At 40.7% G+C, this 15927-nt stretch overlaps 1 protein-coding gene across 1 annotated transcript in view; it reads right to left on the bottom strand.

The window, feature by feature from the left end:
• Positions 1–15688, bottom strand: part of LOC129817045 (zinc finger protein 385B-like) — a 178891-nt gene extending 163203 nt beyond the window's left edge. The window contains exon 1 of the mRNA XM_055872028.1: positions 15539–15688. Within this exon, the coding sequence (XP_055728003.1) occupies positions 15539–15688 (150 nt within the window). The remainder of the gene's footprint in view (positions 1–15538) is intronic.
• Between the last annotated feature and the right edge of the window lie 239 nt (positions 15689–15927).

The following is a 15927-nucleotide window of genomic DNA, read 5'->3' as shown; positions in this document are numbered from 1 at the left end:
TCCCTGGCATTTTCATTCGATGTCATGTCAAACAACACTGTATTCAAAGTGCCCACTATTATATTCGAACTATAGCAATAGAAGAATCAATCTATTTCCATGATTCCAACAGTTAACCCAAGTGTCTCGTTTTTCTCTAAATTGCAAATCAAATCGCATTTGCAACACTTAAAAAAAAAAGGCTTAGATTGTTTGCCCATATAGTGCAGACATACGTGGCAGTGTGGAAATGATCTCAAATGAGTGTTTGAAATTCAGAAATGGATGAAAATGCTGAAAATTGTTTTTGGTTTAATTGAACAGTATAAAACAATCAGAATGGAGAAAGACTCATTGAAATCACTTAAGATGGGTGTACAATACACGATTTTGGCCATAATTTAGCTGTCCCAGACATGTTTATGAGATCAGAGACAAAATCCCCATGTCGTTGCTTACTTGGGGCTGATGTGGTCATCAATTATGCTCATTTAATGTGAGCGGGTCAAAAGACGCAATCTGAGGGCTACTGATCTCCTCTTTGAGCTGTCCAATACATCTCGATATTTTCAAACATGTTTGATTTTATCACCACAAAATCTGTACTGCTCTTGTAGTGTGAGATGTGCAACAACAAGTTTTGAGAACGTGATCAGCAATAGCCAATGAGAGCTCGCCAGAGAAGAAGCCAGTGAGATGATGACGTTGTTTGCGTCACCCAGAATGTGTAGACTCGAGCAGGAGCGATGACTACTACTAGTATGCGATTGTACTTGCCTTTGTCCAAAGTCAAAGTGTCAAGTCGTTACAGCTCCTAAGTTCACAAGGTAATGTTATTAAATTCAAAATGTTGGCTAGATATTTAAATTCTGTATGGCAAGTGTGAATGTCTAACTGAACGTTGATGAGGCTGCTTTGAGCCACAGCTAGTAGCTACGTTAAATCTAATCACATCATATACTGTGTCCTTAAAATGTATATAGGTTCAGAACTTTTGTGAAACAGCACAGCACAGTTGAAAAATATATGACAAATAGAAATCAAAACTAGATGGTCTTCAGAGATAGATGGGAGGGGTTGAGGGTAGCTGAAGGATAGGACTAAAAACAAACTAAAGATAACTAATGTAAAATATACTGTGTCCGTAAACTAGAAGTAGAAGCCTAAGCCTAAGTGTTGTGGTCCATTAGTTTAATCAAATTAGGGGAGGGTTGGTAGGGTTAGTGGAAAATAATGAAGGACAATATATTTTAAAAAGATACAATACCAGTCAAAGGTTTGGACACACTTACTCATTCAAGGGTTTTTCTTTATTATTACTATTTTCTACATTGTAGAATAATAGTGAAGACATCAAAAACTATGAACTAACACATATGGAATCATGTAGAAACCAAAAGTCTGTTAAACAAATAAACATATATTTTATTTTTGAGATTCTTCAAAGTAGCCACCCTTTGTCTTGACGACAGCTTTGCACACGCTTAGCATTCTCTCAACCAGATTCATGAGGTAGCCTTTTTAAAAGTTAATTTGTGGAATTTCTTTCCTTCTTAATGCGTTTGAGCCAATCAGTTGTAGGGGTGGTATACAGAAGAAAGCCCTATTTGGTAAAAGAGTTAATTGCATCTCAGATTGCAGCCCAAATAAATGTTTCACAGAGTTCAAGTAACAGACACATCTCAACATCAACTGTTCGGAAGAGACTGTGTGAATCAGGCCTTCATGGTTGAATTGCTGCAAAGAAACTACTATCAAAGGACAGCAATAATAAGAAGAGACTTGCTTGGGCAAGAAACACGAGCAATGGACAATAGACTGGTGGAAATCTGTCCTTTGGTCTGATGAGTCCAAATTTGAGATTTTTGGTTCCAATCGCTGTGTCTTTCTGAGACGCAGAGTAGGTGAATGGATGATCTCTGCATGTGTGGTTCCCATCGCACAGCATGGAGGAGGAGGTGTGATGGTGTGTTGGTGCCTTGCTGGTGACACTGTCAGAGAATTCAAGGCACACTTAACCAGCATGGCTACCACAGCATTCTGCAGCGATACGCCATCCCATCTGGTTTGCGCTTGTCGGGACTATCATTTGTTTTTCAACAGGACAATGACCCAACACACCTCCAGGCTGTGTAAGGGCTATTTGACCAAGAAGGAGAGTGATGGAGTGCTGCATCAGATGACCTGGCCTCCACAATCACCCAAGCTCAACCCAATTGAGATGGTTTGGGATGAGTTGGACTACAGAGTGAAGGAAAATCGGCCAACAAGTGCTCAGCATATGTGGGAACTCCTTCAAGACTGTTGGAAAATTATTTCAGGTAAAGCTGGTTGAGAGAATGCCAAGAGTGCGCAATGCTGTCATCAAGGCAAAGACTCCTCATGACCAAGTGAAAAATCTTGTAGTGTGACCACCATGTGTGCCACATCGTTTCGTGTGCGCACCACTACAATGGCAACACACAAAAAAACTACAGGAAAGACGTTGTTTAATGTGAAAGGCTCAGCAATGTTAGGATATTATTTAGTCGTGTAGTCTCCACCCGGCTTTAGAATGTTTGTGTTGCCGTGCTCCCAAGTGGCGCAGTGGTCTAAGGCACTGCATCTCAGCAAGAGGCGTCACTACAGACAACCTGGTTCGAATCAAGACTGTATCACAACCGGCCGTGATTGGGAGTCCCATAGGGCGTCGCACAATTTTCCCAGCGTCGTCTGAGTTTGGCTGGTGTAGGCCTTCATTGTAAATAAGAATTTGTTCTTAACTGACTTGCCTAGTTAAATAAAGGTTAAATCAAACCCTAGGGTCACGCACTGCTCATAAAGCAAATGTACAATTTGTATTATTCAAAAACATAAAATACCATTAAATATCATCATACCATCAATAAAATTAAAATAAAAACATAATATAATATTTTGGCCATATCACCCAGCCCCACGAACAGTGCACTGTGAACTTTCCTTTCCATCGCAAGTAGCTGCTTGACACCAGAGATCTGTTTATAATGTGTATAATGATGTTTATAATGTGTATAATGATGTTTATAATGTGTATAATGATGTTTATAATGTGTATAATGATTTTTATAATGTGTATAATGTTGTTTATAATGTGTAATAATGTCTCCGCCCTAACAATGGGAATCAAATCTAATTTTTCTAATCCAAGTTTATCATTTTAAAAGGCTAGTTGATCATTAGAATATCCTTTGCAATTATGTTAGCACAGCTGAAAACTGTTGTTCTGATTAAAAAAGCAATGACACTGGCCTTCTTTAGACTAATTGAGTATCTGGAGCATCAGCATTTGTGGGTTCGATTACAGGCTCCAAATGGCCAGAAACAAAGAACTTTCTTCTGAAACTCGTCAGTCTATTCTTGTTCTGAGAAATTAAGGCTATTCCATGCGAGAAATTGCCAAGAAACTGAAGATCTCGTACAACGCTGTGCACTACACCCTTCACAGAACAGCACAAACTGGCTCTAACCAGAATAGAAAGAGGAGTGGGAGGACCCGGTGCACAACTGAGCAAGAGGACAAGTACATTAGAGTGTCTAGTTTGAGAAACAGATGCCTCACAAGTCCTCAACTGGCAGCTTCATTAAATAGCACCCGCAAAACACCAGTCTCAACGTCAACAGTGAAGAGGCGACTCAGGGATGCTGGCCTTCTAGGTAGAGATGCAAAGAAAAAGCCATATCTAAGACTGGCCAATAAAAACAAAAGATTAAGATGGGCAAAAGAATACAGACACTGGACAGAGGAACTCTGCCTAGAAGGCCAGCATCCCGGAGTCACTGAATATATATATTCATACCCCTTGACTTATTCCACAGTTTGTTGTGTTACAGCCTGAATTCTAAACGGATAACTTTAAAAACAATCTAACCCATCTCCACACAATACCCCATAATGACAAAGTGAAAACATGTTTTTAGAAATATTTTGGGTATGTCTGTATCAGCTTTACCCATCTGGATTTGGGGATTTTCTCCCATTCTTCCTTGAAGATTTTCTCAAGCTCTGTGTGTGTTTTGTATGTGTGTGTGTGTGTGCGTGCTTGCCGTCTCTCGTCTCTCTACTCCGCTGCACCAGCTCTATTTCTCATCCTCAGCGTCTTGGACAGGGCCAGGCTAGAGGGAAGTTAGGAAGTCAGGATGAGGTCTCACTGTGCGAGGAGACAGCCGATGTCCTGAGACAACGAGAAGAGACACTTACTGTGTCTGAAATGACACCCTATCCCCTATATAGTGCACTACTTTTGACCAGAACCCTAAGGGCCTTAGTCTAAAGTAGTGCAGTATAGGGAATTTGGTTCCATTTATGATAATAACTTGCATTATAATTTGCATTATCCGTAATGGAAAAGAAGTGAATTAAGATTTTGGTGAAGAATAAAATACTTATCAGTGTATTGGACCTACAGGAGCATTCAGCCTTCAAGTACTGAAGCTGACAGTCAGGCAGGAAGACTGGTGAAGCACGCTTCTTGAATCCTGAAGTACTACAAGGTGCAGTGATTCTAGTACTATCTCGCACAAGGTGGCTGAAAGCGAACAGAGGGTGTGTTCCAGCTGGTACCTGATGCACTATATAGTGCACTACTTTTGACTAGAGCCCTATGATCCTTGATCAAAAGTAGTGCACTAAATATGGAATAGGGTGACATTTGGGATGAGTTTCTAGCGATTCAATGTGACCAGACTGCTTCATTAAGTCTGTATCACATCACCCCAGATTTACTCTCTGTATGGACAGATTATCGTTACAGGGTCAAAAACTATTTTTTCTCAATGCTTAACTTAGTACACTGGTTTCAGAGAAACAGTGTTGCACTGCTCTTGGTTGTGTAGGCTATGTGTTTAAAACAGACCAGCATCAAACGTTATCATTATCAATGTTTACTAATGCAAAGGTGTTATGTCCATAGGGGGCGCAAGGGTTTGTCCTGTTTTAAAAAATATCAGATGTTAAATGAATTACTCAACTTTATTTTTACCCCCACATTTGATCATAATTATTTAAAAAATAATATTTGTCAGCTGTATTTTGCAGAGGGGGAAGAGTAATTGGACCAAGTAAAGAGTACCCCCCTCCCCTATTCTCTCTAGTAAGGGGTTCGTTCCGAGGTGCACCACAGAGCAAAGATTTGAGTGCAGACGGTATCTTGAGTAGATGAAGAGAGAGTGTGTCGAGTGATTTGATCTTTTGATTTGATTTTAGCTGCCAGTGATGGGCAAGACACACAGGAGGTATGTTTGGAAATTAATTTGATCAAGTTATGTAGCCTATTGATTTCTTCTTGATGAATAAATAAAACTAAAATGTTTTGTTGTTTCTCTGTAATAATAGCCACCTAGCGTTCTATTAAATTGGCTTTAGCTAGCCAGCTGGACAGGTTCCCAATCTCACAACCTCATAACTAGCTACCAAGCCATTTCAGGCTATCAATATCTTAGCTGACATGCCTGCTGGCAAGGTTGCTAGACTTTAGAAATTACAAAAATTGCTTTAAAATTTGGGTTATGATACTATATACCAGTGTGGTAGTTGTACTAAACTCCAAAGGCATACAAATTCTTAAAGAATCAATGTGCGTCATTAATTAAAATGACAATTGAACATGTAAAGAGGCATGCTTAGATAAGCTATGCAGAAAAATATACCTATTGTTTTTTTAACATAGAATTAGGCAGAAAGATTATGGCTCTAGATTGCAGGAAACATCTGTTTCAGATGTTTGAAATCTTTTAAATTTTCCGACTCCCACTTCCCTCCATCCCCACGTACTTTGTGCCCCCTCTAAAATAATGGGTGCATGACGCCCCTGAATATGAGGTTAATCAATCTAATATAAATTGGTTAATCAGATTAATCAATCTCTAATCACTAATATGAGATTAATTAATTCCGAGTTGATAATCTTGGTGTCCAAATTGATAATCTTGACAATTCTGGTAAACTTTGTACCATATCATACAAACAGGTTGTACAATACCCTACATACAACTGCCAAAATAATGGAAACACTTGAGAAAATGAGGGATATATTGAAAGCTGGTGCTTCCACACAGGTGTGGTTCCTGAGTTTATAAAGCAATTAACATTCCATTGTGTATAAAAATACTGGGCAGGCCATTATTTTGGCTACCATAGTTATGCACCCATAGGATGACAATGCCTCCATCCACAGCGCACGACTGGTCGGTCACTGAATGGTTTAATGAGCATGAAAACACTGTAAACCATATCTCAACCCACTTCTCTGGAGCGGCGCCTGAGACAGCGTTTTCACCATCAACAAAATGTATTGTGGAAGAATGGCATCGCATCCCTACAATAGAGTTCCAGACACTTGTGGAATCTTCTTTAACCAGTCTTTTTTATTATCTTTTATTTAACCTTTATTTAACTAGGCAAGTCAGTTAAGAACAAATTCTTATTTACAATGACGGCCTACCACGGCCAAACCCGGACGACGCTGTGCCAACTGTGCGCAGCCCTATGGAACTCCCAATCATGGCTGGTTGTGATACAGCCTGGAATCGGACTTCCCCTTCATCTACACTGATTGAAGTGGATTTAACAATGCTGTGCACTACTCCCTTCACAGAACAGCGCAAACTGGCTCTAACCAGAATAGAAAGAGGAGTGGGAGGCCCCCTGCACAACTGAGCAAGAGGACAAGTACATTAGAGTGTCTAGTTTGAGAAACAGACGCCTCACAAGTCCTCAACTGGCAGCTTTATTAAAAAGAACCCGCAAAACACCAGTCTCAACGTCAACAGTGAAGAGGCGACTCCGAGATGCTGGCCTCACACTCCTCTTTCTATTCTTGTTAGAGCCAGTTTGCGTTGTTCTGTGAAGGGAGTAGTACACAGCCCTGTACGAGATCTTCAGTTTCTTGGCAATTTCTCGCACGGAATAGCCTTCATTTCTCAGAAAAAGAATAGACAGACAAGTTTTAGAAGAAAGGTCTTTGTTTCTGGCCATTTGGAGCCTGTAATCGAACCCACAAATGCTGATGCTCCAGATACTCAACTCGAACCCACAAAAGAAGGCCAGTTTCATTGCTTCTTTAATCAGAACAACAGTTTTCAGCTGTGCTAACATAATTGCAAAAGGGTTTTCTAATGATCAATTAGCCTTTTAAAATTATAAACTTGGATTAGCTAACACAACGTGCCATTGGAACACCGGAGTGATGGTTGCTGATAATGGGGCTCTGTACACCTATGTAGATATTCCATAAAAAATCTGCCATTTCCAGCTACAATAGACATTTACAACATTAACAATGTCTACACTGTACTTCTGATCTATTTTATTTTACTGGACAAAAAAATTGCTTTTCTTTCAAAAACAAGGACATTTCTAAGTGACCCAAACTTTTAAACGGTAGTGTACATCTCCCATTTGGCATGTCTCTTATGATGCAGTTCACAGCAACACCAATGGATGTGTTGACTTGATAACTGCGTTGGAGTTTGGAACGACCCTTCCTCCCCTTTTGTTCTATGATGGTTGAAGACCTAGCTAGCCAGTAACTAGCTAACACCAGACACAGATGAAAGGGGAAGCAGATTAGTACAGTATCTTTACCATAGATGAATAGGGTAAACTTTTAATTATATTTGTATTTATTATGGATCCCCATTAACTTCTGCAAAGGTAGCAGCTTCTCTTCCTGGGGTCCAGCAGAATTAAGGCAGTTATAATTTTTTTTAAACATTACAATATACTTGCAACAGATTTCACAACATATTAAGTGTGTGCCCTCAGGCCCCTACTCTACTACCACATATCTACAACACAAAATCCATGTGTACGTGTGTGTGTAGTGCGTAGGTTATTGTGTGTTTGCTGCTTCACAGTGTGTATTTTATCTGTTTTTTTTCAATCTAATCTTACATGTAGTCATGGCTCTATGTAGTACTATGCACCTCCCATAGTCTGTTCTGGACTCGGGGACGGTGAATAGACCTCTGGTGGCATGTCTTGTGGGGTATGCATGTGTGTCCGAGCTGTGCCCCAGTAGCCCAAACAGACAGCTCAGTGCATTCAACATGTCAATACCGCTCACAAATACAAGTAGTGATGAATTCAATCTCTCCTTGAGCGGGGAGAGATTGACATGCATATTATTAATGTTAGCTCTCTGTGTACATTCAAGGGCCAGCCTTGCTGCTCTGTTCTGAAAAAATTGCAATTTTCTTAAGTCCTTCTTTGTGGCACCTGACCACAGGACTGAACAGTAGTCCAGGTGTGACAAAACTAGGGACTGTAGGACCTGCCCTGTTGATAGTGCTTTTAAGAAAGTAGAGCAGCACTGTATTATGGAATGACTTCTCCCCATCCTAGCTACTGTTGTATCAATATGTTTTGACCATGACAGTTTACAATCCAGGGTTACTCCAAACAGTTTACTCTCCTCAACTTGCTCAATTACCACATTAGTCATTACAATATTTAGTTGAGGTTTAGGGTTCATTCATCACAAAACCCTCTGATATTTCCAACTACTTTAATGATTTTCAGTTTCATTCTAAAACTTTTGACCGGTAGTGTATTAAAATTAAAACAATACCCCCCCCCCCCCTTAGAATTGCAATTGCTAACTTGCCGAGGTATAACCAACCACCTTCCAAATAACAAACCATGCTAATTAGCTTCCATCTGTTATCAATTGTAGTGACTTTGATTAGTTTAGAATAAAAGCAGTTGTTCATAGAGGACTCTGCTTAGTAGTGCAATTCAAAGCAAAGAATTCACAATGGGAGGAAAGGTACTTTCAAAAGATCTACGAAATAAAGTTGTAGAAAGGCACAAGTCAGGGGATGGATATAAAAAGATTTCAAAAGCTTTGTCTATCCCTCGGATAGACAAAGCTTATCCCACAGTTAAGACCATTATTATGAAGTGGAAGGCCTTTATGGCAAAGACTTGTCAATGTGTGCATGTGGCCACAATATCACAAGTGCTCCACAAATATGGCCTCTATGGGAGGGTGGCAAGAAAAACACCACTCCTCAAAAAAAGCCACATCAAGTCTCGTTTGAGCTTTGCCAAAAGCACATTGTAGATTCCGAGGCCAAGTGGCAAAGAGTGTTGTCGTCAGATGAGAACTTTTTGGCCTGAATGTAAAACGATATGTCTGGCAAAAACCCAATACATCTTTTCACCCAAAGAACACCATGCCTACAATAAAGCACGGCGGTGGCAGCATCCTGTTGTGGGGGTGTTTCTCTTCAGCAGGGACTGGGGCATTTGTCAGGATAGAAGGGGAAATGGACAGTGCAAAATACTGACAGATTCTTGAGGAGAACCTACAACCCAAAGCACAATGCCAAAGCAACCGTACAGTAGCTGAAAGCAAGAAGGTGAATGTCCTTGTGTGGCCTAGTCAGAGCCCGACCTAAATCCCATCGAGAATCTGTGGAATGACTTGAGTGCAGTCCATGAGCGGTCACCATGCAATTTGACTGAGCTTGAACAATTCAGCAAGGAAGAATGGGCAAGTATTGCACAGTCTAGGTGTGCAAAGTTAGTAGAGACGTATTCAAAGAGACTCATGGTTGTAATTCAAGCAAAAGGTGGTTCCATCAAGTATTAACTCAGGGGGTGTTCATTATGAAAGCCAGTCAATATTTAAATCTTCCAGAAAATATACCTTTCTATTGATATCACATACATTATCAAGCATTTCACACATGTTATCCAGGTACTGACTGTTAGCATTTGGTGGTCTATAGCAGCGTCCCACAAGAATGGGCTTTAGATGAGGCAGATGAATATGTAGCCATATTACTTCAACAGTATTTAACATGAGATCCTCTCTAAGCTTTACAGGAATGTGGTTTTGAATATAAACAGCCACACCTCTACATTTGTCATTTCTGCATTTTCTGCAGATCTTATAACCATGTATTGCTACCACTGTGTCATCAAAGGTATTATCTAAGTGAGTTTCAGAGATTGTCAGAATATGAATGTCATCTGTTACTAGCAAATTATTGATTTCATGAACCTTGTTTCTTAAGCTACATACAGTTGAAGTCGGAAGTTTACATACACCTTAGCCAAATACATTTAAACTCAGTTTTTCACAATTCCTGACATTTCATCCTATAAAAATTCCCTGTCTTAGGTCAGTTAGGATTACCACTTTATTTTAAGAATGTGAAATGTCAGAATAATAGTAGAGAGAATGATTTATTTCAGCTTTTATTTCCTTCATAACATTCCCAGTGGGTCAGAAGTTTACATACACTCAATTAGTATTTGGTAGCATTGCCGTTAAATTGTTTAACTTGGGTCAAACGTTTCAGGTAGCCTTCCACAAGCTTCCCACAATAAGTTGGGTGAATTTTGGCCCATTCCTCCTGACAGAGCTGGTGTAACTGAGTCAGGGTTGTAAGCCTCCTTGCTCGCACATGCTTTTTCAGTTCTGCCCACAAATGTTCTATAGGCTTGAGGTCAGGGCTTTGTGATGGCCACTCCAATACCTTGACATTGTTGTCCTTAAGCCATTTTGCCACAACTTTGGAAGTATGCTTGGGGTCATTGTCCATTTGGAAGACCCATTTGCGGCCAAGCTTTAACTTCCTGACTGATGTCTTGAGATGGTGCTTCAATATATCCACATAATTTTCCTCCCTCATGATGCCATCTATTTTGTGAAGTGCACCAGTCCCTCCTGCAGCAACGCACACCCCCACAACTTGATGCTGCCACCCCCGTGCTTCACGGTTGGGATGGTGTTCTTCAGCTTGCAAGCCTCCCCCTTTTTCCTCCAAACATAACGGTGGTCATTATGGTCAAACAGTTCTATTTTTGTTTCATCAGACCAGAGGACATTTTTCCAAAAAGTACGATCTTTGTCCCCATGTGCAGTTGCAAACCGTAGTCTGGCTTTTTTATGGTTTTGGAGCAGTGGCTTTTTCCTTGCTGAGCAGCCCTTCAGGTTATGTTGATATAGGGCTCGTTTTACTGTGGATATAGATACTTATGTACCTGTTTCCTCCAGCATCTTCACATGGTCCTTTGCTGTTGTTCTGGGATTGATTTGCACTTTTCGCACCAAAGTACGTTCATCTCTAGGAGACAGAACATGTCTACATCCTGAGCGGTATGACGGCTGCGTGGTCCCATGGTGTTTATAATTGCGTACTATTGTTTGTACAGATGAACGTGGTACCTTCCTTGCTCCCAAGGATGAACCAGACTTGTGGAGGTCTACAATTTACTTTCTGAGGTCTTGGCTGATTTCTTTTGATTTTCCCATGATGTCAAGCAAAGAGGCACTGAGCTTGAAGGTAGGCCTTGAAATACATCCACAGGTACACCTCCAATTGATTCAAATTATGTCAATTAGCCTATCAGAAGCTTCTAAAGCCATGACATCATTTTCTGGAATTTTCCAAGCTGTTTAAAGGGACAGTCAACTTAGTGTATGTAAACTTCTGACCCACTGGAATTGTGATACAGTGAATTAGAAGTGAAATAATCTGTCTGTAAACAATTGTTGGAAAAATGACTTGTGTCAGGCACAAAGTAGATATCTTAACCCACTTGCCAAAACTATAGTTTGTGAACAAGAAATTTGTGGAGTGGTTGAAAAATGAGTTTTAAATACTCCAACCTAAGCGTATGTAAACTTCCGACTTCAACTGTATGTTAACGTATTTTTAACAGTTTCTTCGGATGCTTGATTATTTTTCTTGCTTTACTGGGAAGCTTAGCCGAGGTAGACATGCTCTGGTTATTTATGTTAGTGCAGGGTGAGCTGCACACAGTGGACATCCTGCTAGGGCACACCACCTCAGTGCTAATAGTATAACTCTGGTTCATAAGCATATGATTATTACATACAATAGCTGTAGGATCAGCAGAGACATTCAGGGCAGTAAGAGGGACATAAATTAGGTTAATTACATTGTGTCTTCCAACGCCGCTGGGATAATGTACATTTGATGAAGCATTATGACAACTCAGCGACACAATGGTAGGGATTAAATGCGCTGGGCTTGGGTAATTGATGAGTCATTGTCTCAAAGCAGCCATATAATGCTGTGGAAGGATCCATGAACCCAAAGGATTTGGGTGGATCCCATCCTCCTTATAATACGAGCTTTGTTTCCAGAAGGTATCAAAATTGCCAATAAATGTTACACCCACAGAGCTGCAATAGTCTCGTAGCCAGTAATGGAGAGCTAAAAGTCTGCTGAACTGTTCAATGCCATGATTTAGGGAGGGCAGAGAGCCAGATATTATGAGGCGTTTGTTGGTGTCAAGCAGTGACCCAATCAGTTCTTTAAAATCCATCTTCAGCTGTTCGGAGCAGGCCTTCATATTTGCTGACACCTTACAGTCAAATTTTGGCACTAGTAGAGTAGCAATCTAGCTACAGTATATAAACCACGCCCCTCTGCAAACATGCCTTCTCCAGTTTGTTTTACAAGGCAGTACTTGTTTAAATTAGGTAAGAGAAAATGATGTTACCATTGGTGTATTCACATTAGCGTTAAGTTGATGTCACCTTATGCCCCTAATAATGAATCCAAGTTTTTGACGTGGGGGAGAGGACCAGTAACTTTATGATCAAACTTTATCAATGTAGAATCAACAGACATTTTTCATACTTTGGTCATCATACTTTGATCTGGTTTCCATCAAATATCATAACATTTAATGAAAATGAAATTTGACAAGATTCTGACTGTACGTGACTTTCAAGCATTCATCAGTCAGACTATTCACAAAGTATGATGATTAACGTATCATCATCACAACCTTGAAACACCCACTTGAATCACATTTCTTTAAGCCAAGTGTTGCAGAATCAATTCACTGCAGTCATAATTGGAGTCAGTCTAATTGATCCAGGTTGTGAGTCCCAAATGGCACTATATAGTACAGTACTGTTGACCAAAGCCCCGTGGGCCCTGTTCAAAAGTAAAGCACTACATAGGGAACAGAGTGCCATTTGGAACACATCCAGGCTCATGTTTGGGGCGGTAGCGTAGCCTAGTGGTTAGAGCATTGGACTAGTAATCGAACGGTTGCAAGTTCGCATCCCCGAGCTGACAAGGTAGACATTTGTCGTTCTGCCCCTGAACAAGGCAGTTAACCTACTGTTCCTAGTTTGTCAATGAAATTAATAAGTTGTTCTTAACTGACTTGCCTAGTTAAATAAAGGTAAAATAAATAAAAATGTTTGATCAGAGTGGATGCTGTGCAACCCCATCTATCTTCCCCCTCTGTGATGTGTTACATTATCCTGTTCAACCTTTAAAGAGATTGAACAGGATATTAAGCACTTACAAATTCGTAACATATTGGAATTTGTAACGTGTCATACAAAATGAATGATATGCACCATTTTCGGTGACCCATTTTGGCTTGTGAGCTCTACTTTGAAAACTACTGGCTGAAATGATCCAAAACCTTTATAACGCATCTTTAAGGCGCTAAATCATAATGGTGTATTAGATTAAAAATAAGAGTCGAGCACTATGGCTAAGTTCATGAGGCGTGATCTTCCTGGCAGAAAGACAAAAGACTGATGCCAGATCTCCAGTGGGAAACGAACCCACAATCCTTGGCGTTGCAAGCTCCGTGCTCTACCAACACACATAGGACCACCATAATGACTGATGCCAGGTCAGTTCTGTCAGCTTATCTTCATGCATCTCGTACTGTGTAATGGATTCCTTCGAACCATGACCAATATATACTCACATTGCAATGATGGGCGTTTTTTAGGCCGAAACACCTCAGTGTGTGAACTGATACCTAAACCCATTCCTTTGAAGGCTCATTCATTCTACACAGTTCAGCACCATAACAACTGACTGAGAACAGCTATTCCCAGCCATTCCCTCTCCCTCCTCCCTCACCCCAATCCCACAACACAACAACTTGCTGTAGTTAGAGCCAAATGCAGGACAGGCAGGGGATGCTTACAAGAGACAACAGGATCAGGGGCCTTATTTATAACCGCTGCATACATTTACCACTAAATATCTGCATCAACGTGACGCATGCCACACATACGCATGTTTACCGTTATAAATCACACCCCTCCTGGAACTGTGAAAACGCCGCCTGAAAAGCACCCATCATTCACCTTTTATTGTGAAAATAATGCCCTTATTTGCTGTATCTTTGGAAGTATTGGAATTAGGCCAAGGCAGTTTCTAAAGGAAATAGCAATGGCAAACTTGATCAAATGTCTCTGGAGGTGTTGACAGAATGTTGACAACTTTCTGACTTCTTAAAGACAAATAGAACAGCAAATTGTTCTGGACCTGTATACAGATCATTTGAATTCAATAATGTTTTGCATTGACTTTTTCCTGAACATGGAATATGAGTCCATCAAGGTGGTGAGGAATTTATTCTGCAATAGTTACTTACTTACTTACTTTATTGTCCCCATGGGGAAATTTTGTTGCAGTGTCATGTACACATTTAAAGTGGCGTTAAATACAAAACAAGATTGACAATACAAATTTCAATAACAGTCACGCACCAATAAAAAAAAAAAATAATAGTAAGAAATAAGAAATAAGAAATAAAACATTTAAAACATAAAAAATAAAAATAAAAATCATTTAAAATTTACGGGGTCAATGGGAACATTTGCCCGAGCTATTTAAGAGGGATATCACACCTGGCACAAATGATTGTCTCGTTCTAATTTTCCTGCTGAGGGGTGCCCTATACCTGCGCCCAGAGGGGAGTAATTCAAAGTCCAGGTACAGGGGGTGACTTGGGTCTAAAATGATTTTGTGAGCCTTACGGAGGGCCCTGACCTTAAAGATCTCATCCAGGCCTGTCTGCTTGACTCCAAGTACCTTACTTGCTGTGGTAATAATCCTCCTCAGCATGTTTCTCTGACTGACAGTGGCATTGCCAAACCAACAAACAATACAAAAAGTAAAAATACTCTCAATAAAGGATTTGTAAAACAGAGTCAAGTTATGAAAATATGAATTATATTTATAAATGAACTATTTTTTACTTGAGACATTTGAAATTACAGTAGACTATTCAGATGCACAGTAGCCTAAAAAAATATGAACTGTATGAGAGAGGTGAACTGTATGAGAGAGAGAGAGAGAGAGAGAGAGAGAGAGAGAGAGAGAGAGCGAGAGAGCGAGAGAGCGAGAGAGCGAGAGAGCGAGAGAGAGAGAGAGAGAGAGAGAGAGAGAGAGAGAGAGAGAGAGAGAGAGAGAGAGAGAGAGAGAGAGAGAGAGAGAGAGAGAGAGAGAGAGAGAGAGAGAGAGAGAGAGAGAGAGAGAGAGAAGAGCGAGAGAGAGAAGAGCGAGAGGGGCTAGTAGAATAGAGATTTTCACCATGCTACTCTCCTCTTGCCTCTTCTCACTCCCCAGCAGTACAGAGACAGACATAGCTTGTTTCTCTTCCTCTTAGCCTGGAATGAAAGAGAGGAGCAGAGGGAAGCCAGTCCCCCGCCAGTCCCCCAGTGAAGTGGGCTGACTGGAACGGTTGTGAGGGCCAGATGCTGCAGATGGAGCTCAGGCTCAGCCACCATACTGTCCCTAGCTGCAGCCAGCTGCAGTGGGACCACACCGCCCGATCCATCACCTCCTCCTGCTCTCTCCTTAGCAGGAGAGGAGACACACAGGCTGGCTGTAAAGGAATGCCATCTGCCCGCATGAGGAGAGGGTAACCAAATGAAGGCATGACAGCAGGGCGAAAGAAAAGAGAATCCCACACACTACACTTGCCAGTATCGCTCGTTTATTTGAGCTTACGTATCAAACTCAGAATCTTTGTCAGAGCAAGATCGATAGACAATAGAAAAAGGTACACCTCCATCGTCTCTGTGTGTGACCACCTTCAACAACCTGTACTGGATGGATACTCTTTTGCTTATCTGTTAGACAAGACACCCATGGCTGAGCACTACTCCTGTTTCACCT

The sequence above is a fragment of the Salvelinus fontinalis genome, chromosome 19 (assembly GCF_029448725.1).
Source record: "Salvelinus fontinalis isolate EN_2023a chromosome 19, ASM2944872v1, whole genome shotgun sequence".
In the NCBI taxonomy this organism is placed as follows: domain Eukaryota; kingdom Metazoa; phylum Chordata; class Actinopteri; order Salmoniformes; family Salmonidae; genus Salvelinus; species Salvelinus fontinalis.
This window is presented reverse-complemented; position numbering and strand designations above follow the sequence as displayed.